This window comes from Humulus lupulus, chromosome 2 (assembly GCF_963169125.1).
Source record: "Humulus lupulus chromosome 2, drHumLupu1.1, whole genome shotgun sequence".
Lineage (NCBI taxonomy): Eukaryota > Viridiplantae > Streptophyta > Magnoliopsida > Rosales > Cannabaceae > Humulus > Humulus lupulus.
In genome coordinates, this window is record NC_084794.1 from 199,585,539 (window position 1) to 199,600,391 (window position 14,853).

General features: G+C 34.3%; 2 protein-coding genes across 2 annotated transcripts; both read left to right on the top strand.

The window, feature by feature from the left end:
* The first annotated feature begins 3,500 nt into the window (after positions 1-3,500).
* On the top strand, positions 3,501-4,232 carry LOC133815071 (uncharacterized). The gene has a single exon (XM_062247958.1). The coding sequence runs from the start codon at positions 3,501-3,503 to the stop codon at positions 4,230-4,232; it is 732 nt and encodes a 243-aa protein (XP_062103942.1).
* A 2,728-nt stretch (positions 4,233-6,960) lies between these two features.
* Positions 6,961-12,480, top strand: LOC133818869 (dihydroorotate dehydrogenase (quinone), mitochondrial). Its single transcript, XM_062251973.1, has 11 exons — positions 6,961-7,361; positions 7,863-7,945; positions 8,447-8,770; positions 8,962-9,217; positions 9,640-9,720; positions 9,797-9,904; positions 10,015-10,044; positions 10,880-11,017; positions 11,443-11,480; positions 11,588-11,687; positions 12,108-12,480. Exons 1-11 carry the CDS (start codon positions 7,227-7,229, stop codon positions 12,180-12,182), a joined length of 1,368 nt encoding a protein of 455 aa, XP_062107957.1. The 5' UTR covers positions 6,961-7,226; the 3' UTR covers positions 12,183-12,480.
* Positions 12,481-14,853: the final 2,373 nt, after the last annotated feature.

Genomic DNA, 14,853 nt, shown 5'->3' on the forward strand with positions numbered 1-14,853 from the left:
TTTGGTAACTTACTAAGTTTGTTGGTTGTTTTAAATTTGTAGAATATTAAAAAATTTAGTCATATATAAAAGCTAATCAATTTATATCTTAAATAATTTTAAAAGCAGCGAAAATGTATGTAAATATTCCAAACAGTAGCTGAGTCTCGGTTTGTTCTCTTCCATGGCGAAGAAGAAGAAGAAGCCGGTACGTAAGCTTGAAATTCATCTAGCAAAACAGGTTGATCTGTTGATTCCCGATGAGCAGGTTCTGATTATTTCAGGTCCTGAGGGTTTGACAACTGTAGGCCTGGCGACTGGTGTTCAGAATACTCTGAATGAGGTTGGGTCTGAAGGTTTGAATCTCGCATGTGAAGACGATCGACTGAATGTCGGCACTCAGGGGTCCGACTCTAAGGGAGATTGTTTCGCTACAGGTCCGACTGCTGCATCCTGGGCGGATAAGGCAGATGAAGGGGATTTTCAGACTTCGGCTCATCGTCAATGGCAGCAGTTCAGGGCTAGTAAGTTCTCCTTTTCTGACCAGAAACTTGAATTTACTGAACCATTGTTTAGAGATGGTCAGAAGTATGCTAACGTGGATATTGAAGAGGTCAAAGTTCAATCTGGGAATTGGAGTTCGGCAGTGATTTGTATGGTTGTTGGTGCCAATCCTCCAATGGCTATTTTTGAAGGGTTCATCAAAAGAGTTTGGGGTCATCTAGGGATTGCTCAAATCGCTAGAATGATGATGGGGCTAACTATGGTCAAGTTTAATGATGAAGCTACAAGAGATCATGTGTTGGAGAATGGTGTGCTTCAATTTGATAGAAAACCTGTTATTATCAGGCCATGGACAATTGATCTCAGTGCAATTCGATAAATTCGTTCAGTTCCACTATGGATTCGATTACAAGACCTTGGGCTTCAGTATTGGGGTAGTAAATGTCTTAGTGCACTGGTGAGCACTATTGGCAAACCGCTTATGGTTGACAAGTTTACTAGGGAGCGTTCAAGAATTCAATTCGCTAGGGTTCTTGTGGAAATGGAAATAACTGATAATCCTCCTAGAAATATTAAGTTTCTTAATGAGCATGGCCAGATTGTGGAACAGGGAGTGGAATATGAATGGTTGCCTATTAAGTGCAAGGTATGCTATGGGTTTGGTCATTCTATGGTGGACTGTCGTAAGGAGCTAAAAACTCAGTGGGTGAAAAAGGATGATGTGGCTAAAACAAAGGCAAAAGAAAGGAGGAATAAGGGTTTAGATGAGCATAATGATGAGATACCTGAGGTTTTGCCTAGTGCTATTGCTGCAGAGGGTGTTCCGGTTCAGAATCCTAAGGGATTACAGCTTCCAATTTCGGCTAAAGTTGATCAATTGAAGGAAACAAATGAAGGTGAGCAATGGCAAACACCTAAGCGTGTGGCTACTCAATCTAGGCAGGGACCAACTACTGGTATTAGTGTTTCTCCTCCTAGTCAAGTGCAAAAGTAGCTGAATAAGTTTGTGGTGCTTCAAGAGCAGATGAAGGGTGGCAAAGAAGGTAACATTGGCTCTAATTCTTCCAATGGATAATTGTAATATTTTGAGTTGGAACTTGAGGGGGCTGAATAGTTCTAATAAACATGCTTCAGTCTTAGATTTGTGTAGCAGGAATAAAATTGGAGTTGGTGGTTTTTTATAAACTAAAATGAGGGGGAACAAAGTTGTGGAGTTCATGGAGCATAAGCTTCCTAACTGGGAGTTTTACTCTAGTCCAATCATTGAGGGTAGACTTTTGATAGTTTGGAGGAAAGTCTTTGTGAGGATTACTATTCTGGAAGAATCGCATCAGTATGTTCACTGTTTGGTCAAAATGGCTGGCCAGAGGCAAATTTTTTATGTTACTTTTGTCTATGGTTACAACACGATGGAGGGGAGAAGGAGTTTATGGCAAGGGTTACACATGATTTCTCTTTCAGTTAAAGCTTGGATTGTTTTAGGGGACTTCAATGCCCCTTTCTCTGGTTTAGACAGATCTGGTGGGAAACCAGTTTCTGGTTTGGAATTGGCAGATCCTCTTTGATGGCTAGCTGATACTCAAGTTGAGTCTCTTAAAAGTATTGGCTCCTATTTTACTTGGACAAACAACCAAGAAGGTTCAGCTAGGATTTACTCAAAAATTGACCATGTTTTCATGAACAAGGATTGGCTTGATCTCTTTCCTCATTCTATGGCTGTGTTTAGATGGGAAGTAGTTTCGGATCATTGCTCGTATGTTGTCACTAACTTGCCTATGGAGAAGGTGGGAATCAAGCTATTTAGATTTTATAATTTTTGGACTGCCCATCCGGATTTCAAAGATGTGGTTATGAGTAGTTGGAGGGTCCCTGTTAAGGCAACTGGGTTAAGAGCAATATACTTAAAGACATTGAGGCTGAAGCATAGACTAAAGAAATTCAATAGGGATATCATTGGTGATATAGGTCTGAACTATCACTCGGCTAAGGAGGCTTATCAGGAAGCTCAACTTCAAGCTCAATCTCATCCTCGAGATTACAGCTTGCAAGAGGCAGTGAAAGTAACTGCTGAAGCGTTCACTGTTCAGGAGCATATGTATTATAGCTTCCTTGCCCAACGTAGTAAACTTACTTGGATTAGGAAGGGAGATATGAATACTTCTTTTTTCCATGCTTGTTTGAAAAAACGCAGAGCTGATAATAATATTGCTTCCTATATTACTGAGCAAGGAAGTTTGATTGATGATTTTCAGGAGGTAGTGGCTCACTTTGTTGATCATTTTAGAAGCTACTTAGGTAGTCCGAGTTCGGCTACAGGAAGGATCGATTTACATTGTATTGAGATGGGTTCCAAGCTCTCTATGGATCTACAACTGTTTATCTTAAAACCCTTTTCTCGTAAGGAAATCAGAGCTGCATTATTTGGTATTCCCATCACTAAGTCTCCAGGACCAGATGGCTTCGGATCTGGTTTTTTCAAAGCATTATGGCAGGATATTGGGGATGAAGTCTGTTCAGCGATTGGTCAGTGTTTTGCCACAAGGCAGTTTCCTTCTGAGCTTCATGAAACTACTCTTTCTTTGGTCCCTAAAGTCTCTAATCCAGCTCGGGCTATAGACTACAGACCTATTGCTTGCTGTTCTACTTTATACAAGTGTATGGCCAAACTGTTATGTTCTCGCATGGCTCTAGTCCTCCCTGTCCCCATCCAGCCGAACCAGGGAGCTTTTGTTAGGGGTCGTTCAATTGCTCATAACATCATGATATTTCAGGACCTAATCAAGAACTATGGGAGGGCCTCTACTTCTCCTAGGTGTGCCATTAAAATAGATCTAAGTAAAGCTTATGAAACGGTTGATTGGCAGTTTCTTGAGGATCTTTTAAGGGCCTTTTGTTTCCCTATGGAATTTATAGGTTGGATAATGGTCTGTGTGAGAAATACTTCTTACTCTTTACTTATGAATGGTAGAGTTCAAGGTAGTTTTAAGGGTAAGAAGGGGCTGCGTTAGGGTGATCCAATGTCTCCCCTTCTGTTTGTGCTTATTATGGAGTATTTGACTAGGAGCCTTCAACATGCTGCTCAGATTTCTAAATTCAGATATCACCCCATGTGTAAGAGCCTTAAGCTTCTCAATTTGTGCTTTGCTGATGATTTGATTCTTTTTTGTAAAAGAACTCGTTCGGATGTTACCATTTTTAAAGAGGTCCTAGTGAAGTTTAATGCTGCTACTGGTCTCTCTATAAATGCTAATAAGTCTCATATTTACTTTGGAGGAGTCACTGCAACTGAAAGAAGGATTATTGCCCAAGAGATTCAGTTACCTGAAGGATCCTTTCCTCTTAGGTATCTTGGGGTGCCTATGAGGCCTACTAAGTGGAGACATGAGGATTGTGATATTATTCTTCACAAAATCATATTGAAACTGATGTCTTGGACTAGTAGGCATCTGTCCTTTGCAGGCCGAATGCTTCTCATTCACTCAGTTCCTTTTGGTCTTAGGAATTACTGGATGAGTGTCTTTGTCTTACCTCAGAGCATTATTAAGGAGGTTGAGAAGATTTGCCGAGGATTTCTGTGGGGAGCTTCAGGGAATAGGATTAAGCTTCATATGGCTTCTTGGCAAAAGGTGTGTCTCCCTAAAGCTTATGGTGATCTCGGATTTAGGGATGGGGCTAGTTGGAATAGAGCAATATTAGCTAAATACATCTGGGCCATTTCAGAAAAGCAGGATTTACTTTGGGTCAAATGAATCAAGGATATCTATTTGAAGGGTGTCAATTTCTGAAATTATATTCTAAAACCAGATAGTAGCTGGTATTGGAGGAAATTATGCCATTTAAGGAGCAAATTCAGTAAGACAGAGATACTTGTTGCTGGGGTTTCAGGGAGGTTTAAGCCTTCGAAACTGTATAACAGTACCTTAAACCAGCAGCTGGTGGGTTATCATCATGCTATTTGGTGTAAGCTGACTCTCCCTAAGCACCAATTTCTTCTTTGGCAGGTGGTTAATGCTCACCTTCTCACTAGAGACAATTTGACTAGATTCAACTTCCAGTTGAACAACCTCTTATGTCCAGATTGTGAAGATCACAATGAAAGTCACACTCATCTCTTTTTTGAGTGCTGCCTTTCCAAGATGATTCTTAACCTCATTTTTTCTTGGATTGGGTTTAAAGCTTGACCTAGTAATTTCAATGGCTGGGTTGTTTGGCTTGATCATGGTCGGCTTGGTACTACTGCTTCTATTCTGAACTTGGTTGTGGCAGCTGTTATCTACAACATTTGGCGGAGCAGAAATAGATGTGTTTTTTATGGCTATTCTTTGACAGCTAATAGTATAGCTAAGGAAGTTATAAATATAGTTAAGTATAGATTATACACTGTTAATAATAGACAAATCTCTATTCAAAACCAACTTTTTATTAGGAAACTCCAATGTAACTAAGGTGTGTTCAGGTGCTATTTGTTAGCTAGTTGTACAGTTTGTTTGTTAGTTTTGGGTGAATTGGACCATCATCTGTACTGATTGGTTTGTTCAATGAAGTTTATTTTCTTCTTGATCAAAAAAAAAAAAAGTAATTATGTAGTAGACTAAGTAGTATCATTTTCTAATAAGCTATTCATATGACTTGTAATTATAGGAGTAACTTTTTATACTATATAATAACTAATTAGTTTTTAAAATAGACTTGAAGGTAACGTAAAAATATTTTAAATAATAAGACATGTAAATTACATGAGTGACTAAAAAATCTATTAAAAGTTACCATGTAGTATAATAAATTAATTGGGGTTTTTCCCCATTCTTTATACTTTGTAACATTTATGTCCAAAAAGTTGATTTTGTATCAGTTAGGTCCATAACATTTTCAAATTGTATCATTTAGATCCCTAAATGTTATTTTTGTTTATTTTTTCTTTGAAAATACATAAAAAATACAAAATAAATGGTGAATCATTCTTAAAATATTTGGACATTTAATTTATGAAAATAACAAAAATGACATGAGAAAAAATATATTTTCATGACATTTTAAAAAATATTTAATATTTTTATACATTAAATTAATATTTTAATAAAAAATATTCTTACTTACATTGTTGTTTTATAATTAATATTAATAATTATATTATCTTGATATTATCAATTTTTATTATGTTTATGGTTTTTTATTTCATACATTCTTTTTAAAACTTAATAATAGTGTATATAAAGTTATGTTAATACCTATCTATGAGTACTAACCATTGAGAAGTCTTCTATATATATATATATATGATTAGTTATAAGTTGCATTACAAAAAAAATTTACAAAATAGAAAATAAATATGTATATTATAAATATTAATAATTTCGTGATACTTCAGTTATTAATGTTAAAAATTTATAGGTAAGAATTTTTTTAATGAAAAATTAATTTAATTTATAAAACTATTAAATATTTTTTAAAATGACATGAAAATATATATTTTTTAATGTCATGTTTGGTATTGTTATAAATTAAGTGATCCAATTGTTTTACCATTTTTTTATATTTTATTTATGTATTTTGAAAGAAAAATGAAATAAAAATAGTATTTAGGGACCTATATGATACAATTTGAAAAGATTGGGGACCTAACTGATACAAAATCAACTTTTTGGACCTAAGTGTTACAAAGTGTAAAGAATGGAGGTTGCAACTGAAAAAACCCTAATTAATTTTTATTAATAAACTATATGGTAACTTATTATAATATACGACAACTCATTAGTTTCTGAAACAAGCTTGAAGGTTATCAAAATGTATCTTAAATAATAAGATATCATAATATAACATAAAAATAACTAATTTGAATATTAAAATCTCTACAGATAAGTTTTGGAGGTAACCAAAAGGTACTGAAATAATATGATTTAAAAATAAAATTTTTAATAAAAAAATTGATCAATTGGTATCTTACCAGTATCGTAAATAACCAAAATGTAACTTTTTATAACCTAGAAAAAACAAAAAAATTTGGGAAGTGGGATTTCCCAATTTTTTTTTCAAAATATGATATGCTTTGAATGTAAGTGGGGGCTAATTTTTTTTTTTTTTGAATAATTTTAGAGGGTTTGAATGTTTTTTTGTTTGTTTTAAATATAAAGAATTTTTTGTAATTTTAAGGGATTTTTTTTTTTTTTTAAAGTTAGTTTTTTTTTTAATTTTTAGGGGCTTAAATGTAATATTTTTTTTTAAATTTGGAAGAATTATTTAGTAATTTAAGAGGTTTAAATGTAATTTTTCTTAAATTTAAGATTTTTTTAATTTTATGGGGCTTAATGTAATTTTTTTTTATATATTTAAGACTTTTTTATTATAAAAATATTAATATTATTAAGTGGATCTGTCTATTATGAATAATTTAATTGAAAATATTTTATAAATAATTTAAATTCTAGTTATATAAATGTAAAATTTCCTTTTAACATATAAATAACATAACCCGATTGGGTAGGAATAAAGATCCAATGGTCAGCACATTCATCATGACCCGATTCTTTGACCCGAATATTACAGAAAGGTCGACGAAACCACCGCCACCACCATATATGAATTCATCTCAGTCCAGGCCTACTAAACTTACGTTGCACTGACCAAAAACGGCCTCTTTCAATCTCAACCTCAATCCTACTTTCATCTTTTGTTACCAGAGTTTTAATTTAAAGTTTCAATTTTTCCCTTTTAGTAGTTTCTTTGTTTCGTTAATTTGACTTGTCATGGCGGCAAGGGCTTGGAAAAAGTTATATAGAGATTTTTACCACAGAAGGGCATTTTCTAGTCCTATTGCAAGTGCTAGACATTGCTCTTCTACTGCAGAAACTGCTCCTAAAATCCCTCATTTTTCCAAGAAGGTAAGCTCTCTGTAATGTCTCTTAACTGTTTGTTAATATGTTTGTTAGGAATTTTGAAGTTATAGCCTTGCTATCTTATCAATATGGACAGTGAACTTTCCAAATTGGAGTTCGTGTATTGGGTTTCGATCAATGGTGGTGTAAAGCTCAGAACTTTTTTTCTTTGTAGATAAAAGAAAAGTACCTTTCTGGTTAGTTTATGGATTGTAATTTGCAGATAAAAAGAAAAGTACTTTTCGGGGTAGTTTATGGATTGTATTTCCAAATCTGGGTTGTCAGTAAAGGAACGAGCTCTACCCTTTCATTTGTTATACTTAAATATGTCTTTTTTTATATGCATGAAATACATTTTGTTGCATATTTTCATGGTGAATAATGCATATATGCTTGTATGGCCTATTGCGTATTTTGGAACATTTCTATTGGAATTCTGTATAATCTGTCATCCATGGAGATTACTGTCTAATTCTGAACTGCATTCTTAATATTTTTAACTTGTAGGGGAGGTTACTGACAGGGGCAACAATAGGGCTAGTTATAGCTGGAGGAGCTTACGTTAGCACAGTGGATGAAGCTACTTTCTGGTACCATATTGTGATTTAAATCCTAAGCATGCCAGCTATTAGCATTTGCATACGCATGCTTGTCATCTTCTTGTGATTCTTTTCGTAATTACTGCCTATCAGTAATTGCAATATGATCTATGAAGATAATTTACGTTGGTTTTTCTTAAGGCAGTCTCGATCCTCATTTGAATTTCTGCCTTCACATGTTGCTAATGGAGGAAAAATGAGCATGCAAACTTAATTCAGATATCCTTTAAATTCTATTACAAAATTATTACTTTTAAAAAAATTATTTATTTATATATATATATAATTATATTCTATTACTCTTTGCATGTATTGGATTTTGTAAGTACTCCCTAGTATGTGCTTGTAGTTTGTGATTTTTTGTAATGTTTGAATGTACTTTACCTTGAAGACATTATTCCAATCAGTTTGAAAAATGGTTTTTGTTTCTATGGATTTAAAAGTTTAATATCACACATTTGTCACTGACATTGTATTATCAAACTCATCCAGTGGCTGGCTATTTTCTGCTACAAAATTGGTGAATCCTTTATTTGCCCTGCTGGATCCAGAGTTTGCTCACACATTAGCTGTCTCAGCTGCATCTCGTGGTTGGGTTCCAAGGGAGAAGAGACCTGATCCATCAAATTTAGGGTTAGAAGTTTGGGGAAGAAAGTTCTCCAACCCATTAGGTCTTGCTGCGGGATTTGATAAAAATGCTGTGGCTGTTGATGGATTACTTGGTCTAGGCTTTGGCTTTGTTGAGGTTGGTTCTGTAACCCCCGTTCCACAGGAGGGCAATCCTAAGCCTCGCATTTTCAGATTGTGTGAGGAAGGGTAAAGTTAAACTTCTTGTTAAATACATATATTTATCATAAGGACTTCAATTGATTCAGATTTTTATACACATCAAAAAAGTTTGTGAATGTGCTTTGACTTGGAATGTATTGAGTTTAACTGCTTTAAAGTGATAAAAGATATAGCATATATCTCTGTTTATGTGCTGAGAAACTGTTTTATTTTGTCAGTTCTATCATCAATCGGTGTGGCTTTAATAGTGAAGGAATTGTTGCTGTTGCAAAGAGGTTGGGTGTGCAACATGGCAAAAGGAAATTGGATGAAACTTCAAGTACCACATCTTCCTCTAATGAAGATGTAAAACAAGGAGGCAAAGCTGGCCCTGGCATTTTGGGGGTTAATCTTGGCAAGAATAAGACAAGTGAAGATGCTGCTGCAGACTATGTTCAAGGAGTACACACATTGTCCCAGTATGCTGATTACTTGGTAAATCTTCTTCTTTACTTTATTAACATAGTAATTGTATATATACATCTATATGATTAAGATAAATGTCAAATCTTTTTATCACAAAATAAGTGTATCAATAGAACTGTGTATGCTGACAGAAGATATCTACAAACTGTTATTTGTAACTGAGAATGTGTAAGATTTAGGTAGTTAATGTTTACTTATTGGCAGCACAATAATTTTTTTTTGTCTTAATAAAGAACATTCCTAAGAGTATGAATGGAAATGATTTGGTAATTTGGATTTGATTTCCTTTATAGTCATGCATCTTTCTTTATTTTATAGTTCTACCCTCTCCAATTATTTCATAATCTGCTTTTTTTTTTTTTTCTTTAAGCTTGGTTTTTCAGGATGAGTTAGATGGCTTTAATTTGATAATACATGAATTATTTTCTTAGGTGATTAATGTTTCATCGCCCAACACCCCAGGGCTACGTATGCTTCAGGGAAGAAAGCAATTGAAGGACCTTGTAAAGAAGGTAGGGCCTCTTTGTAAAAGTAGATAGCTATGATTTTTAATACATAAGTGGCTCTTATACTTTCTTCTTGTCAAAGGTCCAAGCTGCTCGTGATGAAATGCAGTGGGGGGAAGAGGGTCCACCTCCATTGCTTGTGAAAATTGCACCAGACTTGTCAAAAGAAGACCTTGAAGATATTGCAGCAGTATGTACACGTGCTTCTTATTCAGTTGCTTTCCTCTGTTTTAATTTTATTTGTTTGGTAATTTCTGATTTCCTTTCCCTGATCATATTTTTTCTTCTCTATTTTAATAGGTTGCCTTAGCCCTTCGTTTGGATGGATTGGTATGTTATCTGGGGATGTCCTTTAATTATATGCTCCATTTATTTTACCTTCTTGTTACCATTAAATGCTTAGTGTTTTGAACATTGCTTTTGGAGGCTTAAATATGGAAATGGCAAAAGTGATGTCCGGAGTGCTTGTGTGCATATCTTATTACCTCATTGTGGCATCCTTCAGTGGCAGATTTCATATTAAGACCATAATCATTTTAGAAGCCAATGTATCATTCTAGGGATTTCTTTGGTTGTGACCCCCACTTTATGACATGATTTGGTCATAATGTGGCTTAAATGAAACCTTGCTTGTCATAGGTTCTCATCAACGGAAGTTGTAGTTTGCAGTTCACTTTGCCCAACTGAGAAGATACATCAGTCTAAGAGGATGTATATTCTTGACAAAACCAGCAGTTAGTTAGCAATTTTCCAAGTTTTTAAGAATAAGATTGCATAATGAATCTTTCTCTCGCACATTCACTTTTAATGAGCCCCCTGCTTTCTAGCTGAAACCATGGTGTTAGCTAAGCAGCTGTTTCATCCTTTGGTGCAAAGAAATGGGTAATCGGGTTTTATTGAATATTTTTGCTGTGTTAGATCTCAAGTGATATATAATTGATGTAATGCTTGCTGCTGATGCATATTTCACAATGAAAAGTAATCATTTGAAATATTACCATAGAGAGATGTAATAAGTCATTTCAAGCATGGCATTTTGATTCAGACCCACTATAAGTTTCCTGCTTTTAATTTAGGTGTATGTGTTTTTTTGTTCTAATCAACTTCTACAAAAAATGCTACCTTGCAAGTGCATTTATAACTCTTTTCTGGTTTTATTCTCTAGATAATATCAAATACAACCGTTTCAAGACCAGAGAGTACAAGTAAAAATCCAGTAGCTGCGGAAGCTGGTGGTCTAAGTGGGAAGCCTCTCTTTGGTATCTCTACTGATCTATTGAAGGAGACGTACATTTTGACAAGGGTATGCTTCCTATTTCGTAATGAAAGGAATTTGTTACTCACCAAAGCTTTCTTAATGACAAAGAATTGCATGGAGGAGAATATGATGTACAAGATTATTTTTATGTTCTCCCATAAATAATTCCTTATGATATAAACAGAGTTTGAGCTGGGACGTTATCCTCTTAATATCTTTTATGCTAGAAGAAAAGGATTGCACTATTGACTTGAAATTAAAATTTTAAGACCTGGAAGCTTCCATACTCTAGCTTCATAGTTCACGTGATATATCTTGTAATAGTGCTTATTAATTATGTAGATGAAAAGGTCATGCATGCAAGTATACAAAGCTTACAATATTACATTTCCAAGTTACTAATAACTTAAACTTTTGTTCATTATTTTGCTACATTAGAGGGTTTAAAACAGTTCATTTATTCTTACCAGGGAAAAATTCCTTTAATAGGTTGTGGGGGCATTAGCAGGTAAGATCAGAACACTCCTTGATGATTTGTACCAGCATTTTTGTTTAAAGCCTTCGGTTTTTAATCATTACTTTTTCTTACCCCTGTTTCTGTGCCTTCTAATTTAGTGGTGAAGATGCATATAACAAAATAAGAGCTGGGGCTACCCTTGTTCAGCTATATACAGCATTTGCCTACGGAGGACCTGCTCTCATTCCCCAAATCAAGGTATTTTCTATTGCATGCTGGTGCTGTAATTAAAAGTAGTTGGCACATGTAATTGTGTCTGAACGATGCTTTTGGTGCTTAGGTTAATTTTTTATGTGGAATTTCATTGATGGAACATAATTTGACTGGACCATGGAAATTAGGATAGTTTGATGGTGGGAAGTGACTTCACATTGATGAGATGTTGAGTTAAACATTCAAGCTAAAAGATTGTGTACTGCTAGTTAATGGCCTGCCCAGTTAACACAATACAAACCTAAGAATCTAAAGACAGAACTGAATATAAGACATGTTTGGTCTTTATAGCTACTTATTTTGGACTTGGCTATTCACTTTTTGTGCTTACTGGTATTGCATAACTTCTTTTATTAGATATGCTTGTATTGAGGTAGTTCTTTTTTTTTTTATTATTTGTTTTAGGCTGAATTAGCAGAGTGCTTAGAAAGGGATGGCTTCAAGTCTGTCATTGAAGCAGTTGGTGCAGATTGCAGATAACTAGGGACCTCAAATTGAGTATGATTACTTACAAGACCCTTTTCATAGCTATATCTGTGCCATTGTTGAATAATAACCATGGGTTCCATGGTGCGATTTTTTTTATGCGGGTCTTCATTTATCTTTAACTGTTTACTCTTTTGTGGGTATTTCAAAAGCTTGGACTTGTAAGATATGATTTTTTGGGGGAAATGAATTAAATAGGCAGTTGCTTTTCCAAGTTCACATGAACTTTCTGGCTATACTTCGTTGATGTTATTTTTACTGATTGTTATATATTTATTTCTTCTTTTGCTAATTTTCTTCAGAGCATAGCTTTTTCTATGTATATTCTATTATATCAACCTTCCAATTCACGTTTACGTGTGAAGTTTATAATGAATTGGTGATATTAAGTGATATATTTTTTTGTTTACTATCAGATAAAAGCCCGGGGTAGAGAGAGAGAGAGAGGGAGGGAGAGGGAGTAAATTATGGCAAATAATGCTTGAAACTTTTGAAGTAGTTTTTGTAGTAGAAAAACAAAGGTCTCACTCATTTTTGAGGTTAGTTCCATTGTGCGAACCAGTGTGACTTATTTTTAGGCTATATTTGAGGACGTACGAGTGATGCTAGACATGTACTCTTTTTTATATACAAATTGCACACACAATGACAATAATGTGGTAGTTTACCAATCACATCATTTATTTAAAGTGAAACCATGTGATTCTTCGTAGGTGGTTATCAATGTTGTGTTTGTGCACAATTTGTGTAAAATATGTATGTCTCAATCATTACTCTTTGAGGATAATGTAATTTGCTCTCTAACCCTTCTCGTTTAACCTGTTCCCACCTCATCTCTAGACTCTCTCTCTCTTGTCCTATGCAATCTCGACTCTCTCACCTTCTCTACCTTCACTTTTTCTCTCTGTTTTCATTTATTCTATCGATCTTGGAATTCAGCTGATCCATTTCATTACCCGCATTTCCTCGATGCTTAAATTATTTATTCAAGGATCGACACGCACTCCGTAAAGTTTTTTTTTTTTGCACTAGCATAAGCGTGGATGCAATACTCGTCAAATTTTTAGTTGAACATCTTAGGATGAATTGTTTTCGATCTTAGGAATGACTTCAAATAAGGATTTCTTCGGATTCCTGCTCATACACTGTTTGTTGCCTGGGTCTGGAACTACTGACTGACATATATATTTGTCATAATCATTATTTTAGGTCAGAGACTAACTGTCGAACATTTCAGACAACCAACACTTGAAGGAAAACGGTTTTATTTTAAAGTTTGCTACCCATTTTTTATAGCAGTATCTTTTAGTTAAAAAATGAAGAGAAATAAAAATAAAACTTGGGTTCCTTGGCAAAATAGCCTCTTTTTATAGTGAAGTTTGTACTTTGGCCTAATTTCAATAGTTTTTAGCTGACTTCTTTTATTAATGAATTTTGTGTATTATTCATTTTACCCTTGAAATAAAATAATAATAAATTAAAACAAAATCTCTAAAAACTATCATTTTCTTCTTCTCACCCATTCACCCACACTCATCCACAACCACCCACTCTCGTCCCGCCACCACCACCAGCGGCGACCACTGCCCCTTGCTGCCGGCACCGCCAACGAACACTGTTCATCATCAGCTGCCACTGTCTCTCCACAAATCTAGCCACCACCCATTCAAAAGGTTGGTTTATATTTTTATGAAAAATGAGATTTTTTATATTTAAAATGCAAAACGATTGTTTTAGTATATTGAAAGTATAAGTAAGGATTTAGGTTTATTTTTGAAGTTTTATAGAGGTTAAACTTTGAAAATCTGAAAATTTTAATAGTAGTTTTGGCCATTTTCGAGATAGAGAAACTCATAATTTTTTGATAGCTTGTCTAATTTTTCGACAAGGAGTGAGATTTTAGACTAGTTTAAATTTCAAACCAGTAGTCGTATTTTTTCGACCACATTCTAAATTTTAGACCATCTGTCGAATTTAGACAAGTAGTCCAATTTTTAGATAGACCATCGTATATTTTCAACCACTTGTCGAATTTTTAGACGGGTTGTCGAATTATTAAACAAGTTATCTAATTCTTAGACAGGTTGCGAATTTCTAGATTTTCAACTTAATTTTCATTTTTTTATATAACTTTTCAATCAAAGTAATTCCAATAATTTATATTTGTTTATTGTATTATTATTTTTTCAGATGTTATTAAAAAATATTGTAATATTATGTGACAGATTGTGGAAAAAGAATGAAGACTCATGGAAATGGATTTCAAATGGCTCACGATCAAGATCAAGTTTGGTGCAAACTAACATAACTTATGAGGAGTTAGTTGAACACATTTATGAAGTTACAGAAATCGATCACAACTTCTTCGATATAAAATTAACTTACAAGATAACGACAATGTTGGAGATTCAACCAATTGCAATAAAAAATAGTAGAAACATTGTTAGTTTATTTACATGGCAATTGCAAAATAACGACAATGATTGCAACATTCTTGTACATGTCGAGAGTTTGCCATTGATAAGATTCTATGTGCTCACGGCGTCGCTGCAACAATGTATCGTGGAGTAGATGTATATAGTCTATGCAAATACACGACTGAATTTTGGAGGATGGCTTATGCAGAATCTATTTACCCTTTACCACTTGAAATTGAACGACCTCT